We start from the raw sequence: 24,436 nt of genomic DNA, 5'->3' as shown, positions 1-24,436 counted from the left end.
TTTAAGCTTCTCAAAGAAAGGGTCTCTCTTCCAAGTGCCTTTCCAGCAGACATACCTTATCTGTACCATTTTCATCCCCTAATCATCAAGACGGGAGTCAGGCATACATTTAAACAATACAGTGGGAGCAGTACTATGGCTTGTCATAGCTCTTCCGCCAGCCTCGATCTTTGTTACCAGAAACAAAAAATCTTGCAGAAACAAGTATTTAATGCTTTGTCAGCAGTTTCCACCATTCAGGTTAATTGTTTCTCTACTCTGCCTGAACAAAATGACTAAATAAAATCAGCCACTAAATTCTGTTGTTGCTGATAGAAATTCAGTGGGTAAAATTAACCCCCCCATGCCTGCATAGAGGACACTTTAGTCCTTTCCTTGCCCCTCCCTCTCTCCCCATCCTCCTATGCAACAGGGAAACGTGGCCAGATGTACCATACTGGCTCCCCATGTGTCAGGCCCACCAAGGGGATGAATGATTTTCAGTTTCCCTTGCCACCAGCACCAAGCACTTGCGTCTGGGGCTTACTCTCAAATTTAAGCTAGAGCATTGCTCAGTACTGTGGAGTGACAGTAATTGCCTCTTTCAGACGGGTGCGGATTCCCAAGTTTAACACGTGACAATGATAGAAACTGATGCCCAAAGCCCTCAGGCCGATCCTACGCTGCTTACCCTGAACCCAGGACAAAGCCAGGCTCAAATTTCAGTACCTAAACTCCTTGGTTGCTGTGCCTTGTGGACCTACTTGTTTTTCCATTATATTCATACAAATCCAATATGCAATAGGTAAGAGATGAGCATGAGGACTCCTTTCCCTTGGGAGTGTTAAAGGCTGAAGCGATGCAACATTTCAGTTGCACTATTAGCAGAAAGCCTCTGAAGTCTGTGACCTGGAGACAGCTCTCGCGCTGCCCGGCCAGCTGAAGTCCTGGCCGGTTTCGAGGCAGTGAACAGCATTTTCAGTAGAAGAGAACAGTCTCCTCCAACCTGGGAGTATTCACCTTCAGGTAGAGGTTTGCCTATACGTAAGGGACATCCTCAACTCTTTCAGCACAGAAGTTAAAGCCTTTCTAGGTAAGCAACCCAATGGCACTAAGAAACCCAAACCTGGGCTACTGAGAAATCAATTAGCTTCAGACTATAAGATGCACTGTTATTAGCATTTGAAAGTTAAATTTAAAAAAAATCTCACCAACACCTGCCAGCTATTTCTACCCTGTAATGAGAAATGTAAATACTGTGGGCTGTGAGAAAATATGATTTCCTTATCCTTTGTCCTGCTTGCTCCCCATACCACACTAACAGCAAGCCCCTTCAGGTGGTTGTGCCGAAATCCAAACCAGCAGAGAGTGCATTTTTGTAGCTACTCTGAGTCCAAAGGTGGCCATTCCAGGTACTGTGGACATGAAATAGATGCTCTTTCTTGCTCCCTTTCTGAACTTACTGTGGTTCCAGAGGAACCCTGCAGAGCAGACCTCAACCCCAGCCTAAGGGCATATTAGAACAAGACCTGCATTGCAGGTCCGCAAAGTGGTGGCAGTGGCTACTTCAGTTTGAACCCAGGTCACACCTGATCCTGGCAAATGCTCCTCCGGGTGCAAGGCTATTTTATAAGAGCTAACAAGCAGGAGAACCAGCTATTTTTCATGTTAATCCCATTGCTTGTTACCATAGAGCTCTATTGCAAGAACAGTGCTGTTCGCCCACACCAAGCACCGAGGGACATTATTACAAGCAAGACCCTTCAAGGGCTTATCAGGCAGGTATTCAGCCTGCCCAAGATGCCAAGAGCAATTTAAGTTTCCATCAAGTGTAGCTTGAATTTGAAGTCACCAGTTAGCAGGGTGGAGGGGTGAGAATGGTGGTCAACCTCATCTCAAAGCATGGCACCCATGTTCACCCCAGGTCACAAACTAAACACTCAACTGCTTGTAAGGCTCAGAGTATGAGAAGCTTGGAAAGTGTTGTGGAAGGCAAAAAATACACTGACGCACTTAGGAGGAGATGTAGGCCTTCAGTTTTAAGGACAGTAGTAGTATGCAACGATACCCTGACTACCATACCAAGCAGCCAAACCCTCAGGGAACACTGAGGGACAGTTCTTCTGATAAGGATGGAAGCAGCTGAACTGACAGGAAAAAAAGCCATTTTAGCAGACACAGATCACCCCCACTACAGTTCTTCATCTCTGTTCCAAAACCCAACGCCCTGTTGGCTGCACCACGCCTCGCTTTCCAGCGGCCACCAGCATAATTCAGGCCTGGGAAAAGGAGACGAGAGGTGTTGTACAGAAAGGATTACTCATGTGGCAGCCCCTTCTAGTAAGGGTACAGAAGAGCAACAAGTTCAAGCATAGAGAGAGGATGTGGGCAGAGGTCCCTTGTGCTCTAGTATTATACCTGTGGCATTCAAAAAGCAGCAAGGGTAGAAGAGGAACTCCTAGTATGGGGGACACCATTTGAGCATCACAACTGCTGTTTTATCTCTTCATTCTTCCCCCTTTCCCATCTAGGCTGAGGGATAGCAAGGAGCCTCCAGTGCCTGTGGGGAGTCTGGACTGCAGAAGTTACCAACATGCTACAACCTTTACATAAGACACCAGAAAGATAAAAAATCCCCCCCCAAAAAATTAAGCAACAAAACACCTTCAAAAGCATCCTCTCAAATCCCACTGTGAAACACCAGGCAATACACCACATCCCCCTACCTTGGCAGCCAGACAGCAAAAGCCCCAGAGCACTCTGCATCTCTTCTCCTCAGCCCCCAAAACTGGGGCAATCCCCTCCCTGCAACAGAACACACACGCATTCATGCTCGCTACCGCGGAGCTCACGCACCGATGGCAGACCAGACAAACGCCACTGACCTCTCGCAGGAAACGTCTCCATCGCAAGGCGCTCGCTTGAATAGGTCAGACAAACACACTGCGAGACTGCCGGTAATAGAGAGGCCAAGGAGCAAGTCTCGAGACCCCAGACACTGGTATAACATTGATAAAAATACATTCAAAACAGCAAAGTCGGCCAACTCCAGCCTTCCATTTAAAGAATCACTAGATCAACACCAGGCTTATTCCTTAAGATACAGACAGTAGGAGATGAAGTTTTTTAAGGAGTTGTTGAATCACACCCATTCTTAAAAATAAATCAACTATTAAAAGACACGCTGCTTTAGAGATACGTATTCCTCATTGTCCTAATTACAAAGTTGGCTGGACGCAGCTCTTTGAAAAATGAAACACGGCTGTTGTCATGCTGTTTCAGCAGGGTGGTGTGTCAGAGGAAGTTCTCTAGCAGACAATGTTCTTTCAGGGTCTGATTGTATATCTAAGGGAGGGCCACATTGCCCATGACCCCTGAAATGCATCCATTAAAGAAAATACAAGCACACAATCGCTTCCATTTGTCTTTTGTGCTATTGTGGTGGACTCAAGAATACTGGGCTATTTAAACAGGAATGATGCGGGGTCCGTGGAGGTCTGCGCAAGAGTGTGGCAAGTCTGAATTAAATCCTTCGTGTTCTTAGGGGAATTCAACAGGGCTTTTTTTTGTTTTGTTATTTATTTTTTTTTAAAGGAGACTTTTTAAAGAGATAATCTTCCTTCCAAGACTGCATCTTTGGACAGTATTATTAAGGCTGCCTAACCCTTCCCAGTGCTGTTTTCAGTTGCATATAAATTCACCAAGTCCTGGCTGTTCAAGATAGGAGTTTGCATGCTAGCTGGGTCTGCCTCAGGCAGTGTTGTTTTGGAACATGTGAATTCAACTGCTTCTCAGAAAGCAGCATGGGAATAAACACATTGTTTTGTTCAATTTCTGGTGACTTTTTTTTGAAAAGCCTTGAACCCATGATTTAGAACTGGGACTTTAATGAGCAGGGGATAGCTTTTTGTGTCACATTTAATTTTTGTCATCGCCAAAAATCTAGGCAAATTATAAGCCTTTTGAGGGGAGGAGAAAAAGCAACTAAATTGCATATGCTCAACAGCCCTTAGACTTTAGAATTTAAGACTTGAGGGTTTTGGCTTTGCTGAGTAAAATTGGAAGCAGGTATGGGGCAAGCAGGAGGTAATGAGGAATAGGAGCCAGTAAAAATAAGAAAAAAGGAAGAGGAAATATGCAGCAGCAGGAGATATACCAAGAGAACTGGTGATTGAAGGAGATTGAAAAGCCAGGTGTGAAACCAGTAGGCCAGAGTAGCAGCTTGGGAAGACCAAAGAGTCGTAGCAAGTATCAAGGCAGACATAGCAAGAAATCCTCTATAGGTTTCATCATAGAACACATCTTTCTATATCACAACAGGGATCCTTATTTCACCTACTCTTCTTGTCAGGAAAGCTGAGCTGGCCAAAGCTTATTTTGCATCTCTAGCACTGCTCTACTGGAAAAAGCCCTTTCTGTTGGAGGCTGTTTTAAGGAGCAGAGTCTGCCCAGCAGCTCTGGGAACGCAAACCTGCCGCTAGACAGCAGTGAGAGGCACACCAAGAAACACTCACTTTACCAGGCAGGAATTGCCTTTTGCAAGTTTTATTTAGCGAAGGAGAGTAAGTCCATCTTTAATTATTCAGCCAGAAGACATACAGGATTAGTCCCATTATTCTGTGCTTTAGAGCTCTGCTTTTGTAGCCTGTGCGTTTTTAACAATTTGGCATGAAGTTGGGCATTATGCTCAAGAGAAACAGACCTGAGACCATGGTGTTTACCAAGCCTTATTCAACATTTGTATAACCTTGTGCCTGATGATTATTCAGTTTGCCTTTGTGTTTTGAGATAGAAAAGCATGAGCTATGGTCACTCTTTGTGCAGGAAGTCAATGACAGGTGATTCTACCACCATTGCTCCAGAGATTTCCAGCTCTAGCAGGGGGGTCTACACAGTACCGAAAGACCTAAATCGGTCGTAAGCCAGCCATGCAGGGTGCAAAGTTGTAAGTACACCTACCCAGTTAGGTGCCTGGCCATCTGATACCTAGAGCATTCAGATGACAGAGGTGTCTCCAATCCTAAGCCTATATCAACATCAACGAGGTACGCACAAGTTTCAAAGCAGTCTATTACTTGCGTGGTAGAGACTGTACGAAGAGTCAGAACTCTGATCTCATCTTCCTTCAAAAGAAGCTTTGAATTAAGTCTGGTAACACCTAACTGTGGCTTTTCGTGCTTACAACGAAACTCTGCTAGTGCAGCTCCAAAGGCTTAATTGCAGTATTTGAGAATTTCACCATTTGTTGGTGAACGCCAAGTATACCTGCTTTTAGCCAATGACATAGCAGATCTTTAAGGCAGAAAATCTACCCACCTCTTTCTGCAGGGACTAGGTTTCCTCAGTTTATTCAATCTCACTTTGGGGCTGAAGAAGAATTTTGTCAAGAGTTTTGAGGTTTATTTTAGAAGTGTACGCAACTAGAGGTGCACATTATGCAAACAACCTCAGTTCTGACCCAGGCAGCTCTTTTTTCCCCCTTTCCATGAGCCTACACTCTTAACAAAGTCAATTTTATATGCTTTTATCTTGTTTTTCCAGCCCTTGCCAGCTTTCCATCCACACAAAGTTTTTCATACCTTATTCAGGGTATAATAAAAGCATATGATATCATCTGAAAATGAGGCAGAAATGGATCTGTTACACTGCTTTATTAAATTAATGGCTTGCAGAAAGGTAATGAAGCCTGTCCAGGAGTCTACCCCTAAATGTTACCCCTTGCAGTTCAATTTCACCATTTGCAAGTTCAAGGCACTTAGTGTCTATTTACTGAGACTGAAAAACTTGTTTACAATAGGATTGCTTTCATAAATGAGGTTTTTTTTGGATCCTCAATCTAGGTAGATTCCTCATTAGCAATTCTGTAATCCTACTGTGCTTTAAACAGCTGTGCTTGTAGTATAAGATAGGTTGAACAGTCATTCTCCCAAGCTCTGCCAAGCCAAGTGCTTGTTAGTGGTCTCAGCTGAGACCCAAATATGTCAAAAACCTTGACTTGTTCTGCAAGATCATCCTTATAACTGCTGGGCACAGCAAACGCCTTTTAAAAGCTTACCTTGTAAATTTAAAGTTAATAACAGCAAGACCAGCAGGAAGGTTAAGACACCCTGTGAACCCAATGACATCAAGCCAGATGTTACATTGCATCCAGTTAAAATGGTCTTTTGGCTTTCCAACCGCTGAGAGTAGCTGGGATAATGCTCTCACTCCACAGGGTGTTTCCTCAGGAGATAACGAAACTTTATTAGCTGTGTTTAGTCTCATTAACCAAGTTTGAACTGCAGAGGTTTCTGAAAAGATGTGCTAAGCTACACTATCCCTTCCCCTGTGCTTGTGTAGTAAACCCCTAAAGGCACATTGTCTTACAGGATAGAGAGTTGCAGAGCTCTTCCTTTGCTTTCTTGTTTCTTTAGAAGCGCACTGCTGCCCATCTTAGCATCCTAATTATAGGAAGTTGTCTCAGCGTTGATAACCTCACCCACTTCCACTTTCTCCTTACACAAACTGATATTGCCCTAACCAGTTGAGAAACTGGTCAACACCAGTATTGGGGAAGGTTCAACTCCCAGCTCAGCCACATGCTGTTTCTGGTTTTACATGTACCTACATGCCCACAAAGGCTTTCCTTCAGGAGGCTTCAGCCAGCCCTTTCAAACCTGGGGAGTCTCTTGGGCTTATCCATCTACTCTCAGGTCTTAAATAACCTGCATGTATTCTGTTTTCATGAAGCAACAGGAACACGGCTGTGCGTTCACCAAGATATCCCTCTTCCAAATCACTTGTTTTTCTGCAAGCCAGTATCCTTAAACCCAATTTCACAACTGCTTTGTGCACATGCTCCAAGATCAGAGTGAACAAGCGGACGGGGGGATTGCATCCACTCCCAGCATAGCTTGCTGCCCACCTCACCAACTGTGCTGTGTTGTGAGCAGGTTCTGCTACCCTGTCATGTACCATCATTCATGGTGAAATGCACCAGCCGAGGGAAAAAGGTTCAGCCATACAGAATTGAGCAGTTTGTCAAAGTTTAGCAGAGCCACCCTCCCTCCAGCAAGCATTGCCTAATGAGACTGCAATGCTCTGGACACTGAAACAGTGGCCTCCAACCCTCCCCTCCATCAGGGGGCTGGGGTGTGGGCTAGAACTGACTACATAATCCAAGTTGGGCAGGACTTTAGTATTTGAGACTAGCGCTGGATAAACAAGTGTTTCCTTGAGAAGCAGAACAGAAGTCTACATCACCAATTTATCCCCAGATTCAAAATCACAGGTGGATTCCTCAGCATCCATTAGAGTAGAAGGAAACTCCTTCTGTAGGGATGCTAGTTAGTTGCATCCCACTGTGTACCCCTTTCCTTTTAGTCTTGTCAAAGGCTTTGAGATCACCTGTCAAGTTTCGCTGTAGCTGGTTGTTAGGGGAAGGACACACGTGGTACCATTACATAAAACCTAGCTTCCTTTAGGGGGAAAAGCAGCTAAGAGCACCTCCTACGTAGTTATTAGCCTACTTCAATACCCAATGCAGAGACTACAATAGATCTCGGAGTGACAAGATCTGGATGCAGACAGCGCTGGGGGCTCAGTCAAGTTCGATTCTTCAAGGACTGTGACAGCTCATGGCACACACAAATCCAGGGGAACATTTCTGAGGACAAAGTGCCTCATTCAGTCACAACAACAGCTTGCAAAGACTTTGACATTTATTTTTATTTCAGTTCAAAATAAAAGGCATCCCTAGGCTGAGCAAGCTGTCAGCTACAAGCCTCCAGCACACAAAGCAGCCGTTTCATCTCTGCTGCGCAGGGCATCGCTGTGCTGCTTTGTTATTACAAACTCACTCCTTAATTGCCTCATCTTGGGGCGGGGGACGCCAGTGGGGCTGATGGGGCCTGAACAGCCGAACCCTCCTATTCATAGGAGATATGTTCCTGCTTTTCAAGAGAAGAATGGTTATTTTGAAGGGAAGCTATAACTACAAGAACACAACAATCCAGAGATTAATAAACCACCAGCCTCTAGGATTAGTCCAAGGATCATTTTGCACAAGCAGACATGTAAAGGTATCGATGTACAAGCTTGTTTGTATAGATGCACAGCAGCTCTGACTATTCGTTTGTCAGACTCCAATTCAAGACCTTACTGTAAACAGATATTGTCATCAACACCAGCAGGACCAGACATGTTGGTGGGGGGCTGACCGGTATCTCCCACCACTTCTGCCCCAGGGACCAGCTGCAGTGCCCTGCCCCATTCCCAGGAGCAGAGGGAAAACTGCAGCTGAACCCATCAGTGAGGGACAGGAAAAGGAAATTTTGGGACTGTAGCAGCGTTATGGACAAACTTCATATGCTAGAAAAAAGGCAAACCCCATCACTCGCTTATTTTACCTTTGGCTGCTAGTTTAGCAAGATGACTTTGCTATCCAGCTTGTTATAAAACCAACCAGAAAAACCCAACAAACCAAACAGTCCTGAGGACAGCTTCAGCAGACATACAGCCTTGTCCAACTGTTCTGATCTAGGGCATGTTCCTCAGCATGCAACAACACAGCCATCCCAGACCCATTTTGAACCGCCACTGAATATAGGCAAATATGTCAACGCCTGAACCGCTCCTATCAGAACAGGGCTGGACCTGGAGCAAGAAGTATACAAGTGTGATTTGCTGACAGAAAATAAGCACAGACAAACTTTAATAGTCATGGGATCACCCATCTTGGTAGGACAATAACAAACATTTACATAATACTGTTGAAATCCTAATGAGACGTCAGATATGGACTCTTGTACTTGAAAGAAGCCTCTATCATGCCAAAGTTACCACCAGATTAGCAAACAAGGCAGCGCCAAGGCAGAGTTGCCACATTAACAAGCCCGGCCACATACAAAAGAATCCAGGAAATCACCTGAGTCGCCCTCTAGTCTCACTGTCTGTGTAGGTGAAAGCCTTCAACTCAAGAGTCAACAGGCCGATTGCCCACAGAAGCCTATTGTTTTACTGCTAAAGCAGCAGCTGGTGCTTAAGTTTTACGCCTTTCAATGATGACTAATCTGAGAGCCGATACCAAGCTACAGCTTGTTTGCTGTAGACTTAAACCCTTTGTTTATCACCTTAATGCAAGGCAAGAATGAGCCTGAGCATCACTTCACCTCTCTCACAAGTAAGTGTGTCATCTCTCCTGAAGGAACAGAGGAAGAAGCGAGTTATTTGGGGAAATACCAATATTTAAAACTATTGAAGGAGCATACTGGTGCCAGAGATGTGGGGTGGTTATTGTTGTTCTTGAAGTATCTTGGAGGATGCCATCACTCACTCTTGGTCTGGCAAGATCCAGAGAAACAGCTAAAGCTGCGGGTTTGCTTGTCATTGATGGGTGTCTCAGTGGAACATCTCCTTTTGACACAGACACACATGAACCAGGTTGCAGTAGAGGCACACTTTCCTTTCAGACAACCAAGAGGCCATGGTACTTTGCCTTGACCAAGAGGTAAACATGTCACTACCTTTCCTTGTAGATTCATAGGAAGATTTAAGCTCTTGTCTGACCTTATGCTATTTTGTGTTCTGCAAAATCTAGAGCAGGAGGAGCTTTTGAAGAGATAACCACCCAGTAAAGATACACTCCCCTTTTACAGTGCTGCAAGGCTTTTAAACACTGTCTTAAAGCAGGCAGCTCTAACAGTCATTAGAGGTCAACACAGAGCCAAATTCAGATTTGCCGCTTGACAACACCTCAAAGAACCCCTGTTTGGCAACATACAACATGTTAAACAGCAGTCCTGACCTCAGGAAGCAGCGGGCTTCCCCCTTGCGTCTTCAGCCACGGCACTGTCTGTCAGGCATCACAGCTGTAGAAGTTCTTCTGTAACTTTCTGGCAATTCCTCCCCTCTGTTTAGCACTGTGAGACCACATCGGGAGTGCTGCAGCTACTGGTCTCTCCAGCTCAAGAGAAACTGAAGTGAAACCAGCAGTGAAATACCAGTACAACCAGGGACTGGTTGATACAGTATGAGGAGTGGGAGAAATGGACCTGTTCAGCTTGCAGAAATGGCTAAGGAGGCATCTCATTGCTGCATAGACCTACCTAGCACAAAGCAACAGAGGAGACAGGTTTCAGAGGTGCACAGTAACCAATGCCAGCCGTAGAAATGGAAATGCCAACTCAATAACATTGCTGGTTCTTTTGTTTCTTTAATGACAGTGTTTCAGCAATGGATCAGGATCTCAGGGAGGTGGGAGAGTCTCCCATCCTTGGAAGTACTCACAGCTTGAGAGGTCAGAGCTCTTAGAAACCTGACCTAGCTTTGAAAGCCACTGATCTTGGAGCAAAAGGTTGGAATGCAGACCTCCAGACCTCTTCTCCAGACTCATGTATTCTAAAATTCAAATTTAAGTTTCCACTACTGTAAGACTGCCAATCTTTTTGCTCAAGACATTAAAAGCACTTTCCTCTCAGGACTGTAGCCATACAGGTAAAGTACAAATCCACTCCGGATTTCTCTATCCTGTACAGATTAAGAACAATCACATTGTAAGAAACACTGCCTATTTCTGCCATTGCTGCTGCTGAAAGCACCAGCGAGTCGTGTCGCAGAACGAGACCAAACAACAGTTCCTTCCCCTGAAGGAAACTTAAACTTTCAGGCCTGTTTTTACCTGGAGTGACCTCGAGACAAGTACTTTTACACAGAACAGGGCTAGAGGGATGCTGTTGCCAGGGTTTTGCCTTTCAGTTACAAGAGGGCCAAGGCAAAGATCTCACATGCTTACTCCCTCAGTGCGGGTACTACAGTAAAGCTGGCCTGAGGTGGGTAGTTCTTGAGATGAGACTGGAATAAAGCGTTGCATCTACCTGGACTTGTGCAAAGCATTGGACACTGTCCCGCGTGACATCCTTCTCCCCAGACCGAGATGCAGATTTGACAGACGGACCACTCGGTGGATAACTGGCTGGATGGTTGCACTCAGAGTTGTGGTCAATGGCTCCATGTCCAAGCAGAGACCAGCAACAAGTGGCATTCCTCAGGGGTCAGTATTGGGACTGGCACTATTTAGCATCTTTGTTGGTGACACGGACAGTGGGATCGAGCGCACCCTCAGCAGTCTGCTGACCACACCAAGCTGTGTTGTGCTGTCAGCACGCTGGAGGGAAGGGGTGCCATCCGGAGGGACCTTGACAAGCTTGAGAGGTGGGCCTATGCAACCGTCATGAAGTTCAACAAGGCCAAGAGCAAGGTCCTGCACCTGAGTCGGGGCAATCCCAAGCATAACTGCAGGCTGGGCAGACAATGGGTTAAAAGCAGCCTCAAGAAGGACTTGGGGGCATTGGTCGATGAGGAGCTCAACATGACCCAGCAATATGTGCTTGCAGCCCAGAAAGCCAACCGTATCCTGGGCTGCATCAAGAGGACCATGGCCAGCTGGTTGAGGGAGGTGATTCTGCCCATCTTCTCCACTCTGGTTAGACCCCACCTGCAGTGCTGTGTCCACCTCTGGGGTCCCCAACATAAGAAGGACATGGACTTGTTGGAGTGAGTCCAGACAAGGGCCACAAAGATGACTGAGGGCTGGAGCATATCTGCTATGAAGACAGGCTGAGACAGTTGGGGTTGTTCAGCCTGGAGAAGAGAAGGCTGCCGGGAGATCTTACAGCAGCCTTACAGTACCTGAAGGGGGCCTGGAAGAAAGCCGGAGAGGGACTTTTTACAAGGGCATGAAGTGACAGGACAAGGGGCGATGGTTTTAAACTGCAAGAGGGTAGATTTAGATTATTTATAAGGAAGGAATTCTTCACTATGAGGGTGGTGAGACACTGTTCCAGGTTGCCCAGAGAAGCTGTGGATGCCCCATTCCTGGAAGCGTTCAAGACCAGGTTGGATGGGGCTTTGAGCAGCCTTGTCTAATAGATGGCATCCCTGCCCATGGCAGGGCAGGTGGAACTAGACGATCTTTAAGGTCCCTTCCAACCCACACCATTCTACAGTTCTATGGTCTTGGAGGAGCAATCATTCAAGCACCACAGAGGTTATCAGGTGAAGCATTACTGGAGCAGAGGATTGCTTGTGTGCAGATTGCTCCTGCCAGTCTTCAGAACAGCTTTCCTGTCCCACAGAGCATGAACACCATGTTGCTTGCACATGCTGGCTGTCCTCTGGACAGTCTTAGCTATGAAGATGCATGGCACACCACAATTTGGAGGTTTTAGATCCCATCAGGGCCACTACTGACTCACTGTTGTCCAACTCACAGCCCCAGTAATGCGTTGCAGGAGAGACCCGGTGTCAGCATGCGCAGAAAGGGGGATGAAGAGACCCCTAGTGCAGCACCACCTTAGCTTTCTTAGCCTGGATCAGCATGAGCTGCTCTCAGTGATTCACAGGCTTCACATTTCTCCCACAACGTACATTAACATCTCACCCCTTATAGCAATAGCTGGTCCCACACAGAAAGCAGTTATGCTACATGGCTGAAAGGAATATATATAGTTTCTACCAAAGGTCTACCAAATACCCTCTGTTTGGTCTTATTCATGTCCTCCTAGCCTTTCTCTTTGGAGGGCTGCAGACAGACACAGCAGGGCTCACACACCCTCCCATGCCAGCTTCTCTACCTCTGAGCGCCTGGGTTTGAAGCAAGTGGCATTTCTGACAGCTGCAGATCACAAGCTTTCCTAGCAGAATTATGGTTTCTAAATGCAGTCAAATCAAAGGAAAGCCTGACTTGCCTGCCAGGGGACAGCGATCAGAGGCAGACAATACACAGTCCTCCAGGAGAGGAAGAGGAAGAAAATACAGTCCATTTGCAGAGAACACGGCAGAGTTGTGGGGTGGTTTGTTAGTTTTGGATTTAGTGGTGGGTTTTTTTGGTTAGTTGGATTTTTTCACTCCAGGATGCAAACTCTGTTTACAAGGTGCATTACAAGACACAAGCTTCCAACAAGCAATATTGGTTAGTCTGCTAAGGTTAAGAAACTTCAGGGATAGGCAAGCACCACTGAAAGAAATATTCATCTGAAATAGTGGCCTTTGCTCACCCAAGTACCTCAATCCAAGGTAGACCATGCAAACAGACTGGCTACACAGCCATGGCTTCCTAGAAAGGATTGAGAAGTATTTGAACAGCTTCCCTTGCCATATTTATGCCTTATCCAAAGCATACTGGCAAAACAGTTACTTGCCTACTTGCCACCATGGCCATACTTTTTCCACCCAGAGCGTTCTGTCTCACCTCAGGGCTTTTAACAAGCAAGAAAGACTCCAAATAGAGCCCCAAAACACTAATGAAAACCAGACAGGTCTTTCAAAGAAAGCTACACCCAAGTTAGTATTTTCCTTTGAACCGTCTTTTTATGACCTACACTTCAGAGCCCGCAGCCACCAAGTTCAGCAGCAGTGACAAGGACTAGCACCCCACAAAACAAGAAAGTAATTCAGTTGAGGTTTCACCAGCCTTCTCAGGCAAGAGAAGAGCTGGCCTCTGAAGATGTGCATGGTCATGCTGGGAGCATCACAGCTTCAGATCAAAGATCAAACAGCAGGCCAATGGCAGGCTGCTGCCAACGCAGACATGAAACAGAAAAGTGTTAACCAAGGCTAGACTGTGGCTTGTTTTCTGTCCTGGAGCCACACTCGGCTGGTCTCTCGGGCATTAGTTTATAGCACTGCAGTTTGCAAACTGGATGCCAGCAGGAGCAGCTAGCTAGGACTTGCTGTAGGGTTTCTGGAGCCTACCTCCCAGATCTTATCACCTGAAGGCGTCAGGGGAGACAGCCAGATGAAGCATTAAGCACATCAGCTTAAGTCCCTCCTTCAGGTGGGAAAGGGACCAAGACATTTCTCCACTGTCATTCAAGCCATTTAAAAAAAAAAAGCAACAGCAGATTGTATCTGCACTGAGACCGAGAGCCATTGAAAAGCAAGTCCTCTTCAGCCTCCAGCTATCACCCATCCCGGTTCCTTCAGAGCGGGAGCTGATGAGATGGGAGTTGTGAAACCCTGTCTCTGTTGTCAATGTGACCTCACCACATCCAAATGGGTATCAGATTCTATCTTTTCAGACTCACCATGGCTGCACACAACTATCCTGGCAAGGGATGGGATGCTGTCAGCACCTCCTATCTCCAGGCTTCCTCATGTGCCCTTCAGAGATAGGGAGCTGTCGCCAACTAATTTGAGAGGCTATTGAGCAGATATCCTCTGAACCGAGAGCGCCCAGCCCAATTCAAGTTCAGATTTGCATAAGCTAGCAAGCAGTTATGTGTGCACAGTAATATCATCGACAGCTCCGTCTCCAAGAGCGTTGCTGCCTTGCCTATTCACAGCTTGTTCACTTTTATAAGATACAGTGCTTTCAAAGTGGAAGGCATTATCTAAGTCTGTCCCTTAATCTTAACTATAATGGCACAAAGGACCTTTAAAGCAATAAAACAGCATCTATGCTAGGGGCTACTTGTGAAATTCAGCCTAGCTCACTCTCCTACGGGGGCAAAACACAGAGGTCATTACCTGCGTGGTCTCATCAGTGTAACCTTTGTAACTGAACAGCAGGGGCTCTCCAGCAAGAGATAAAGGGTGTCCGATGGAGTAGTCTACTAGAGGAGCAGTTGAGGGACAGGAGGAAGAATTAAAGGGCATGGGAGAACTAGATTTTGCCCTAAGTAACCTTTTGAAGCAAAACTGCGTCAGCATTCCAGGCTAAAATAGGAGCACAAGAGGTTCAGTTTCCAAGGTTTAGGTAGAAAAAGAAAAATAATCTGGAGGAAGAATAAATGTGTCTTTTCAAGTCACTAAATTAATAACTAATATCTGGGCTTCAGGCAGCTGTAAAGCTGGAGTTTTTTAACCTTATGCAAAGATGCAGGCCAAATTAAAATTGGAATTCTGGAAATCGGGACTGAAGCTGCACAGAATAGAGCAGCTTCATGAGGCACAGGTAGGGAAGGTGACCATCTCCCAACTTGTTTAGCACAAGGGGTGGTTTTCACTTCAGTGGGGGCATAACTCAACATGCCACCTCTGTGAGGGCTCGCAAAAGTGAGGGTATCACCAGTAAGTCCCCTGGAAGTGAGGCATAACTTTTTCCATTGCGTTTATTGTACTGAAGAGATTCAGTTTTTAGCACTTCCACCCAAGAGCACATCACAATTCCCGTTATTTACAGTTGTGGCTAAGCTTCTTCTCAGAAAGGAAGAGCAGAGGGTCTCTGGAAACTGATACCTCCTGCAACCCCACACTGCTCTGATACCCTGAACTACAGGTAAGCTGGTCTTTCCATCTTGGGGAAGGCTGAGAGGTGGCCCTCAGCAGCAAGCCAGATGCTGCACTATTACTGTCAAACTTATTCCAGAGGATCAGACAGTTTGAAAATAATTGCCGTCATCTTAAGATACGATACAGACATACTCACAGCCATTGAAAAAAAAAAAGAATATCAGTATTTTCCTTCACAGACTGTGTTAGCTGCACTCTTCAGGTGACATTTCACCTGATAGAGCAGAGCAAGGGTCTAAATAACATCTCCCACAGGAGCCATTGCCTTCAATAGAGGAAGGAAAGCACTGTAGATCTCTGGGGACAAGGAAAAGGGGTGTGTATATATACGATATATCTATAAAAAGCAGAGCAAACTCAAAGCCCAATACCTGCTAGGCACTTGCCGACAGCTCATGCATAAGGAAGAGCACAGACAAGGTTACGAGGTGCACCACAGTCATGTGTATTTGCACCCACCTTATCCACCCTGTGGACTGCCTTGGCCAAGTGCAGACAGATGCTGGCAGCAAGCAGCCCTTGCCAATGTCACACAGATGCAGACCACAAGCCTGGTGTCCACTGTAGCTCTGCAGTACCGTGCAAAACAGGAATCTGCCTACCTTTTATTCTATAACAGAAATGCTTGCCACAGTCCGCAATATTAAAATTCCAGCCACGATAAACACGAATCAACATCAGCAACAAAGCAAACAGGACTGAAAAGCACGTATTTTTCAGCCCTCTCAAATTCAACAACTGCTCTCAGTTTACACAGCAATTATTCAAATTTCATTTGTCACACTGAAAAGCAGCAAGAAAGAAACAAGCTGGGTGCTCATTCTCCACACTAGGTGCGGACCAGCTTTCCCCATGAGCCTTCCCATCAGGATTTGAAGCTCAGCTGGCTCCGAAAGCCAATTTCAGAGCAATTTCATTATGCTACATTACTGTATAATCTGTGCAGCATCATTAAGAGGAAGGCGAAAGTTTATTTTCTCTTTAAGTTGGGATATTTTTTCCTACTAGATGAGTTTTGATATCATGCTTAGCAGGGAACCACAGATAAGCTGTGTGCTGGGTGAGAGATCTGATGTTTTTATAAAGCATCTTTCATAAGGCAGCAAGGCAGACGTTAAACAGGAAGTGTTTATTGACTTTATACTCACTTCATAAAACATTTACATGGATAAGAGGAGAAACAGGAGCTCCCAACAGCCCAGCCTGGATTTCAGTTAGAACAAAGATGAGTTCATGCATTGTTCTAGCACTCAAGTGATCTCAAACGCTGAGCAGTCTGAGCTTTAAAGCTGCAAAATGCTCCTGGCAAAAGTAAGACAAACTGAGCTATCCCAGTCAGGGCTTCTCACTACTCAGCAACTAAAGGGTAGTTATCTGCCATTATCCTTTCCATAACTTAAATTAGCATGGAAAAAGCCTGTGCCATTTTGACAGTGTTGAAGTGCTATGTAAACATTACAAAATGAGCGCATGGAGGGAGGGGGGGAGGAAAAAAAGGAGCTGCTGGTGCAGGTGAACTGAGAAGCAGCAAGGCAGGTCCCTGCAGATCTGCCCATGTGCAGCCCCCAGGCTCCGATCACACCAGCCTCTCATCCCTGCATCGTGTAGAGGAGTCATGCTGCCAGCAGCGCCCCGCAACTTGCGGCTCTGTACTGGGCAATCACGACAGGCATTTATTGCAGGTACTTGCTCTACCATCCTCAGAGGACCAGCATCCCCCAGCCCCACACCAGGAGCCATCAAGCACAAGAGTGCTAGGGAAGCAACGCTTGGAACAGTTTTATGAAGAATCCACATCCAGTTAAGCATTTGCATGTGTCATTGCGCCAACTTCTTAGTTCAAAACAGGTTCACGCAAGTTCAATTTCGGCTCATATTTAACGATTCGGGAAAGCCAGCACAGATCACAGCTCACACGAGTTCAGGCTAGCGGGACAGATACACCACATCCACCAGTAACACGTTTGCCAACCGCAAGAAGAGTTGAGTCGCTCAGCTCAAGCCTCTCATCCATCAGCAAGATGTTACTCCGGTACAAGAGCAGCATTTCTCTTGCTGTGACAGAACTCCCCATTCACTTGGGGCTTTTCAAAGCCTTTTGAGGGAAGCTAAAGCTTCAGTTTTCTTTCTGCCCTACAACAAAACCAGGAAGGCAATCAAAGCCAGCTGTGTTGCGGTTCAGTACTGGATCAGCACCACATTCAACCAGCAGAAGTTGGATTCTCAACTGGCATTCACCAGCAGGACTTCACCAACCAGGATATTAGTGTTTTTCACCCTCTTTACATCACTGGCTCCCATATCAGTCAACAATCTGGGTAGGAAAATCATCCTCTCCTCCTCAAAATGCCTCTTAATGCATTTGCAGTAGCCTTGTGCAATTATTGTATTGTACCAATTATAAATGTAGTATTGTGTTTTCAGGAAGATACCATGGAACCAGCTATGAATACAGAAGGCCTGGCCAGGTAATTTTTTTTTTTAAACAACTTTTTTCTTTATTAACTTGACAAAGGAGATATTCCTTACTGGCATCAAGCCCAGCAACCCACTCCCAGTCTGGTGAGGAAGTGTGGAAATATCCAAACCTAATTAAAGGCATTTCCCATGAAATATGACATTCTAGGAAATACTTCAAATGCTCTTGCCTACCACACGAATTGCATCCCTACCTCCTTCTGAGGTTGCTGACAGATGCCACATATCAGATCCCTCTTTGTTCCAATTAAATTAAGCAATGAGCTTGATTTGATTAGCATGAGGAAGCTAGCAATCAAGATGTTCTCACAGCAGGAGCGGTGGGTCCTGACCAGTCCTTCAGCTAACAGGCTTCAGCACACATTGCATTGCCATCACAGAGGCAAGGGTACAACAGCACAAGTACCACCCACAGAAGGAGAGTTTACCATCAGCAAAGATGTTCTGCACATGCTGAGAAAGGATGTTTAAGATGGAATACCTATAGGCTATTTTAGATTGGTCTTACAGGCACCACTCGTAGCTACCATGTGTTATTAATATACCCCTTGCCTAGATGGATACAGCCACAAGCCCTAACACACCCGTGTCAACATGCATTATGTTTTTAAAAACACATTCATTTCTTTATAACCCAGTGCAGATTTCTGCATTTTGTTCTATTCATTAGCTGCAAATTGTTAAGGAAGGGTTCCTATAGTCAAATGGAGATAAAAACCCAATGCGTGACATCTGGAGCCTTTGGCCTTAATTCCATTTATGGGAACAGCTGATGTAATTTTTTTGTTCTGGGAACATACATCCATTAGTTCCAACTGCACAGATCTTTTAGAAAGAGCCACACAGAGATCAGAAAACCCTAGACACGAGAATGACTCAGCCCCTTGCCAGGGCTTAGAGGGGGGAGATAGTCAAAGGGCTCTCTCCAAGCTCCAGAAGACCTTTCAGTCTGCCCTGCCATAGAGTTTACATGGCAGATTCAATTCCCCAAAGCACTCCATCATCTTGTCTACACACCAAGTGTGTGGCTGCAGGCTCCCACACTCGCATAGCTTCCTCACTGAGGAGGAACCCAGGCAGCACTGGTGCTGCTGAGCCACAATGCCAAGTCCCTCCATCCCCACTCAGTAGGTTGGTGAGGGTCAGCAGGTGCCAGCCGCAACAACCTACAACAGAGCAACCTTCCCTTCCATGAAGGAATATCTTCCTCCCTGGGAATACCCCACTTTAACAGACCAAAAAAAAACCACGCAAAGAAAAAAATTTGTGAACTCACTTCTCTTAATGATAAGCAGCAGGATGTGGCTTGTTTTTCCCCCAAGAACACCACCCTCCATTTTTACCCAGGCAGCCCACCAACCAGAGGCTATTAAGTTTTTCTCACTCTTATCCCATAAGGCAAAACATCCTGTCCCAGTTTCCCCCAAGCTGATATCAAGATACCACACATCAATCCAAGGGATAACACTGGAGATGTCAAGCAGGCATGAGGAGATAAGAGTCAGTCACAGGCACTGTTTCCACATGATGGGAGCCCCCCCTCCCCCCCCCCGTCCTCTGTATTATGCAATTCTGTCCCCTACCCCGACCAGGAGAAGCCTTTGGCTAAGCTGGAGTTCATCCCATCCCTCAGTCTCCTACGTTAGCATATGTAATTGTATGATTGATGATATCAGCATGTCCCTTACCTCAATTTCTGCCACAAGCATGCAGCTGGGATAATTATGTTATACTCTACTTCACCTGCTTTTGACCCTGAGCTCTGCTGGGAGAGCAAAACTTGAACAGTCAGCTCTACATCAATACCAGTAAATTATGGGACTGAAGAAGGGCTTGGCAAAGGGCAGTCACTCCATCTCTCTCCAGGCAAGGCTTTAGCCAAGTTGTATGTGAAGCAGAAGCTTTTGGCAGGTGCCTGTAGCTGCTGAATCCTCTAAGGCACCATCTGGCTAAGGAGCTGTATTTTGTGTTGGTCACTGGGATGAAGGGTTGAAAGCCCAATTGCATGGTAATGCAGACAAAGAGGTTTGCAGCATCCACCCTTGGTTCTGCCAGAGGAAGTCCCTTCCTGGGTTTGCAATCCAGAAAGTAATTGAGAAGCCAGCTCCGCACTTCCCCCTTTGCTGACAACTCTTGGGGACTAAAGTTTCCCACTTTACCAGAAATATTCCAACCACTTCTGTAATTATTAACTCATCACTGGGTATGGTGGAACCTGAATACCTCTGAGCCATCTACCCCCATCAAATACTGTCAAGATTGGGGAGTGGGTTAAATAACAGAGGATTTGGTGTTTGGTTTTTTGGGGGTGGTTGGCAGATAGCAACCAGAAAAACAGGAGTGGAACTTGCCGACAAAGATGATGCACAGGCCTTATCCTGTCAAGGCAGCAAGGATTGTTTTAAGGTCTGAGTTGCATTTCCAGTTTGTTTGTTTTTTAAAAAAGAAAAGTTTGCAGTAGACTAGGATTCTAGTTAAGGTCACTCTCAAAATACCAGACAACTGTGAAGTTCAGAGTTGAAAGCCACCCTTTGAACCAAGGCTCTTCCAGGAAGGAGAGTCCAGCTGGACTCTCCTAATCAGACGATTCCCAGCCACTGCTTCCCTAAAGCGAGCTCCTCTGTTATGACCAATTAACTTATGAAAGGGTAAACGTTTTCTCTGCTCCCCAGAGCCTCTCTAGGGGCTCTCCCATGTGAGTCCCCAATGCCGCCCCCCCCCCCAACTCCATCTGCAGGGACAGCACACAGCATCACACAGGACATTCATCAAGAGGGAGCATCCCTCACTGGAGATAACAGGAACCTTCGACTTTTGAACTGTAGCTCTTATTCACTGCAGGGCAGGGAGGCAATTTAATATTCTGGGTCAGTTCCATATCTCACAGCTGTTCAGCAAATTAGATTATTGCTTTGAAGATTAAACCATAGGGAAGTTCAGTTTCACATTTTCTCCAGAACAATGCAGAGAGAAGTTCCCCCGCTCCTGGGAGGAGCGAGAAGACAGTTTGCTCCTCTGTAGCCTCTCCCCAGCATAGCAGAGGACACAGGGATAGATCAAGGTCCCCTGGGAAGACGATGAAGTGCCTCTCTTTACAGCAGTTACCTGTGAATCAGGTCCTAAACAGCAGAAACGAGTATTGGATGGCTGGTTTGCAGGATGTATCTGAACTCCAGAACAGGAGCAACACACAGGTGGCCGCAGCAAGTAACAACATTACCTGCTATTTGATAAAACACACCTGAGCCTCTCCCGAACAGCAGTCCACCAGCCACAACACATCCTTTTATATAGGAGAGCACTCCACATCACCAGCAGCCTCAGGGGTTGGATTTTTTTTCCTGGACATCTATTGCACGCCTGGGAACATCTTCCATTGATCTTACCTCAGCTGCCTGTACCCCAGACCTAATGCACTGTTTGAGAAGGGACAAAACATTTGATCCCCTTCACGTCTCCTACATACAGGTTCCCACATGGTGGCTACCCACCTCCCTCATTCCTTCTCTTTACAAAGAACCTGGTCCATCAAGATCTATTCAGAAGAAACAGCAAGTAAAGGAAGAGAAATAGCTCGTGGAACAACAAGTCTCACCACTGCCCCACCACCAGCATTCATTTACAGGTGGCTCTTTAGCCAGAGCTAACAGGCACAGCCCAAAGGCTGCTCTCAGAAGCAGATGGAGGAATAAACCATTGCACAGGGTCTGTCCCCATGGTTCCTTCATCCCTCACACCATCTCCCGAGGCAGCTGCGCCAGGTCACTCAATGCAGCCTTAACGCAGGCTGTGGCCTCACCCCCAGTGAGAGGGAGCTTGCAGGTCCTTTCACACTCTGTTAGCTTCACCCCCTTCCAGCCCAGGCTCACACTGGGAATTGGGTAAATATCCCCAGGCACTGTCATTGCCTAGCCTCCTACTCATATGCTTAGCTTCTCCTGGGGAGGACAATCTTGCTGCATTAGCCCAAATAGCTCATACATCACCCTGTCCACAAGCTTAGGCTACCACAGGAGGCACAAGGAGCTTTCTTGGCTGTTCCTCTGAACACAGCAAGGAAATTTCTTCCCGGCAGCTATTGGCAGTAACTGCCTTTTCTCCTGAAGAGCACAGCTAGATATGCCACTGCTTAAGGAAGAGGAGGTGTAACCTTTCCTCACCTTGGCTTCCCCACTACCCAGGCTGTGGTGCAGTCTCTTTGCCAATATCTTTTTACTAGCCAAAAGTACAAGTTAGTAGAGGGATGCATAACAGGGTAGGGTTTTTTAATAACAACTTAGTATTAGAAGACCTTTCAAGCAATACTCACCCCTACATCAGCCTTTGCATTCAAGGGGAAAAGCTATTTCTCACCTCAGCCCCTTTTATTGTTTCACATCATCCACAGCTTTGCCCATTCACCCTCCTCCCTTTACTGGGAGGTCTCTACAGTCATCATCACTGAGCATTGCTTTTTCTGGGAAAAGTATAACAGACAGGATTCCTCAAGAACAGATTAAAAAAAAATAAGGAAACCCAAATCAATAAAAAAACCTCACCAAATTAAAAACCAGAAGCACACAAACACACAAAAAATCAAACCATCAGAAACCAGATACCTTCTAACCAAGCCCTTCAACAGCTTTCCACTTTGCTTACTTTACTAGCCCCACACAAAGCCCAGCCACTTACCACATTACCTACATTGTCTCCCCTCAGTTCAGACACAAAAAGCCAAGAAAGCAGCAAAACAAAAATCATAACTTACCTTGCTGGACAGAAAAACCATCTTCATTATTCAGGACTTCCTCTGACTCAGTTTTCATCCTCCCAGGGCTCAGAGGATGGAGGGCACAACCCCCTCCCTCTTTTCCCTGTCTGCTGGCTCCCAGAGGAGTCACCCCATTCATCACCCTTGCCACAAGCCCAGAAGAAGCAGTGTCTCTCCACCACAAGAGAAGAAGACACACAGTAAGGAGGCCAGGTCCTCTAATAAGGGTGGGGAGGAAGGCAACCTCCCCGCCCACCCTAGCCTTTACCCTCAGCTATTTCCTATAAACTTGTTTACACTTTGTGGCGGGGGAAGCTCCTCAGCTCACCGGGTTAAAGCCCAGTAGCCCAACAACCAAGGCTTGACCTGCCAGGGAAGGCTGATACTCAAGTACTTAGAGCGCCAGGCAATATTTCTCCTCCAGGCAGGGAGATGGGTCAATGAGGAGCAGCTAGAGACATTCAGCTCGGTGGTCTGTTGGTGTGGCAGTGGTGATCGTTTAACTGCTGCTTGCCAGAATCTTCCTGGGGTTTGAAAACACAGCTGGCGCTGGGGTGGGATGGAGGTTGCACAGGTGATGTTGGGCAGCCTGATGGGGAAACTTGGTTCACCTGGAGACAGAGGAGGGAAAGAGCTCTTCCCCAAAAGTTCCTCCCGGTGGCATCTCCTAGGGACTGGGGAAGCTTAGAGAAGCCAGGGTGAGTGATAAGTAAGGTGACAGATCTCCAAAAGATTTTGGGTTTGTGTCTGTGAGATGTTTTGGGCACTACCTGATAGGGAGAGCTTAGACCATATGGCTAAGTTTGCTTTTACTTCTTACTTGTTTCACTGTTTTTTCAGTATTTTTCCCAAGGTATGTTTCTGCAGGTTGTACCTAGGGTTTCTGATACAATCCAATGCCCCTGGTACTTCTTCAGACTAACCACTTGTCCTGGTATCAGAGCACTTTTCTTTGTACTTTGTCTCACAGTACTGGACTGCAGATAACAAAAATGGAAAATGTCAATGAACCATATTAAAAAAATTTAAAAATTAACTGGTCAGTATCATTAGAGGCTCTATATCTCTGGGAGAGGCTTTAATCACAGTTTCTGAGAAGAATAAAAATATACACCCAAGGACCTACTCAAGTGACAGTAAATGACACACCATCTCATTCTTTTGTATTATATGACCTAGGGCTGTGTCATGCAGCCCTCATGTTACCAGGTGCAAATATTCACCACTTGCTCCTTATATCAGGTCTGAAAAAATAATCAAAGAACTTCATTCAAGTTGCAAAGTTATGAGCTTTACCAGACCTGTATTTTACTGTTTCTTCACTTTGATCTGCTCAATTACAGATATTAGGGGTTCCTCCTCCCATCAGTGTCTTTCACTGGAAGGGAAGTTATTTGCTCTTTCTTTATATCCTCCATCTGCGGTGTGAAGCTGTTGGTTTGTCCTGGTTTTGGCTGGGATAAAGTTAATTTTCCTCCTCCTATACCTAGCTGGTATAGTTCTGTGTTTTGGATTTAGTATGAGAATAACATTGACAACACACTGGTGTTTTAGTTGTTGCTAAGCAGTGCTTGCGCTAGTCAAGGACTTTTCAGCTCCCTGTGCTCTGCCAGGTGCAGGAGAAGCTGGGAGGGGACGCGGCTGGGATTGTGACCCCAACTGGCCAAAGGGATATTCCATACCATATCACGCCCGGCTCAGTATATAAACTGTGTGGTGCTTAGCTGCTGCCTGGGGTTAAATCAGGATATGGTTTTAAAGCCCATCATCCAAATTTTGCTCTGAAGATGGCATGACTTTTCTTGGAGAGCAAACTCCATCTTGGTTTTTATACAGAGGTACATACGGACTTGCAAAAAGCTCTAAAATGGGGGGATAACGTTGTTGACCCCTCTGTACAGCTGCTGCAGTGAGCCTGGGAGATTAGAGGGAGGTGTTCGGTTTGAGCCTCTGTTTTCT

General features: G+C 46.0%; 1 protein-coding gene across 1 annotated transcript in view; it reads right to left on the bottom strand.

Annotated features, from left to right (window-relative positions):
* Positions 1 to 22,667, bottom strand: part of SLC4A11 (solute carrier family 4 member 11) — a 142,853-nt gene extending 120,186 nt beyond the window's left edge. Inside the window, exon 1 of the mRNA XM_064448835.1 lies at positions 22,475 to 22,667. Within this exon, the coding sequence (XP_064304905.1) occupies positions 22,475 to 22,616 (142 nt within the window). The 5' untranslated portion in view covers positions 22,617 to 22,667. The remainder of the gene's footprint in view (positions 1 to 22,474) is intronic.
* Positions 22,668 to 24,436: the final 1,769 nt, after the last annotated feature.

Source organism: Phalacrocorax carbo, chromosome 4, assembly GCF_963921805.1.
Source record: "Phalacrocorax carbo chromosome 4, bPhaCar2.1, whole genome shotgun sequence".
NCBI classification, from domain to species: Eukaryota; Metazoa; Chordata; class Aves; order Suliformes; family Phalacrocoracidae; genus Phalacrocorax; species Phalacrocorax carbo.
The sequence above is the reverse complement of the archived record's forward strand: the minus strand, read 5'-3'. Positions and strand labels throughout refer to the sequence as shown.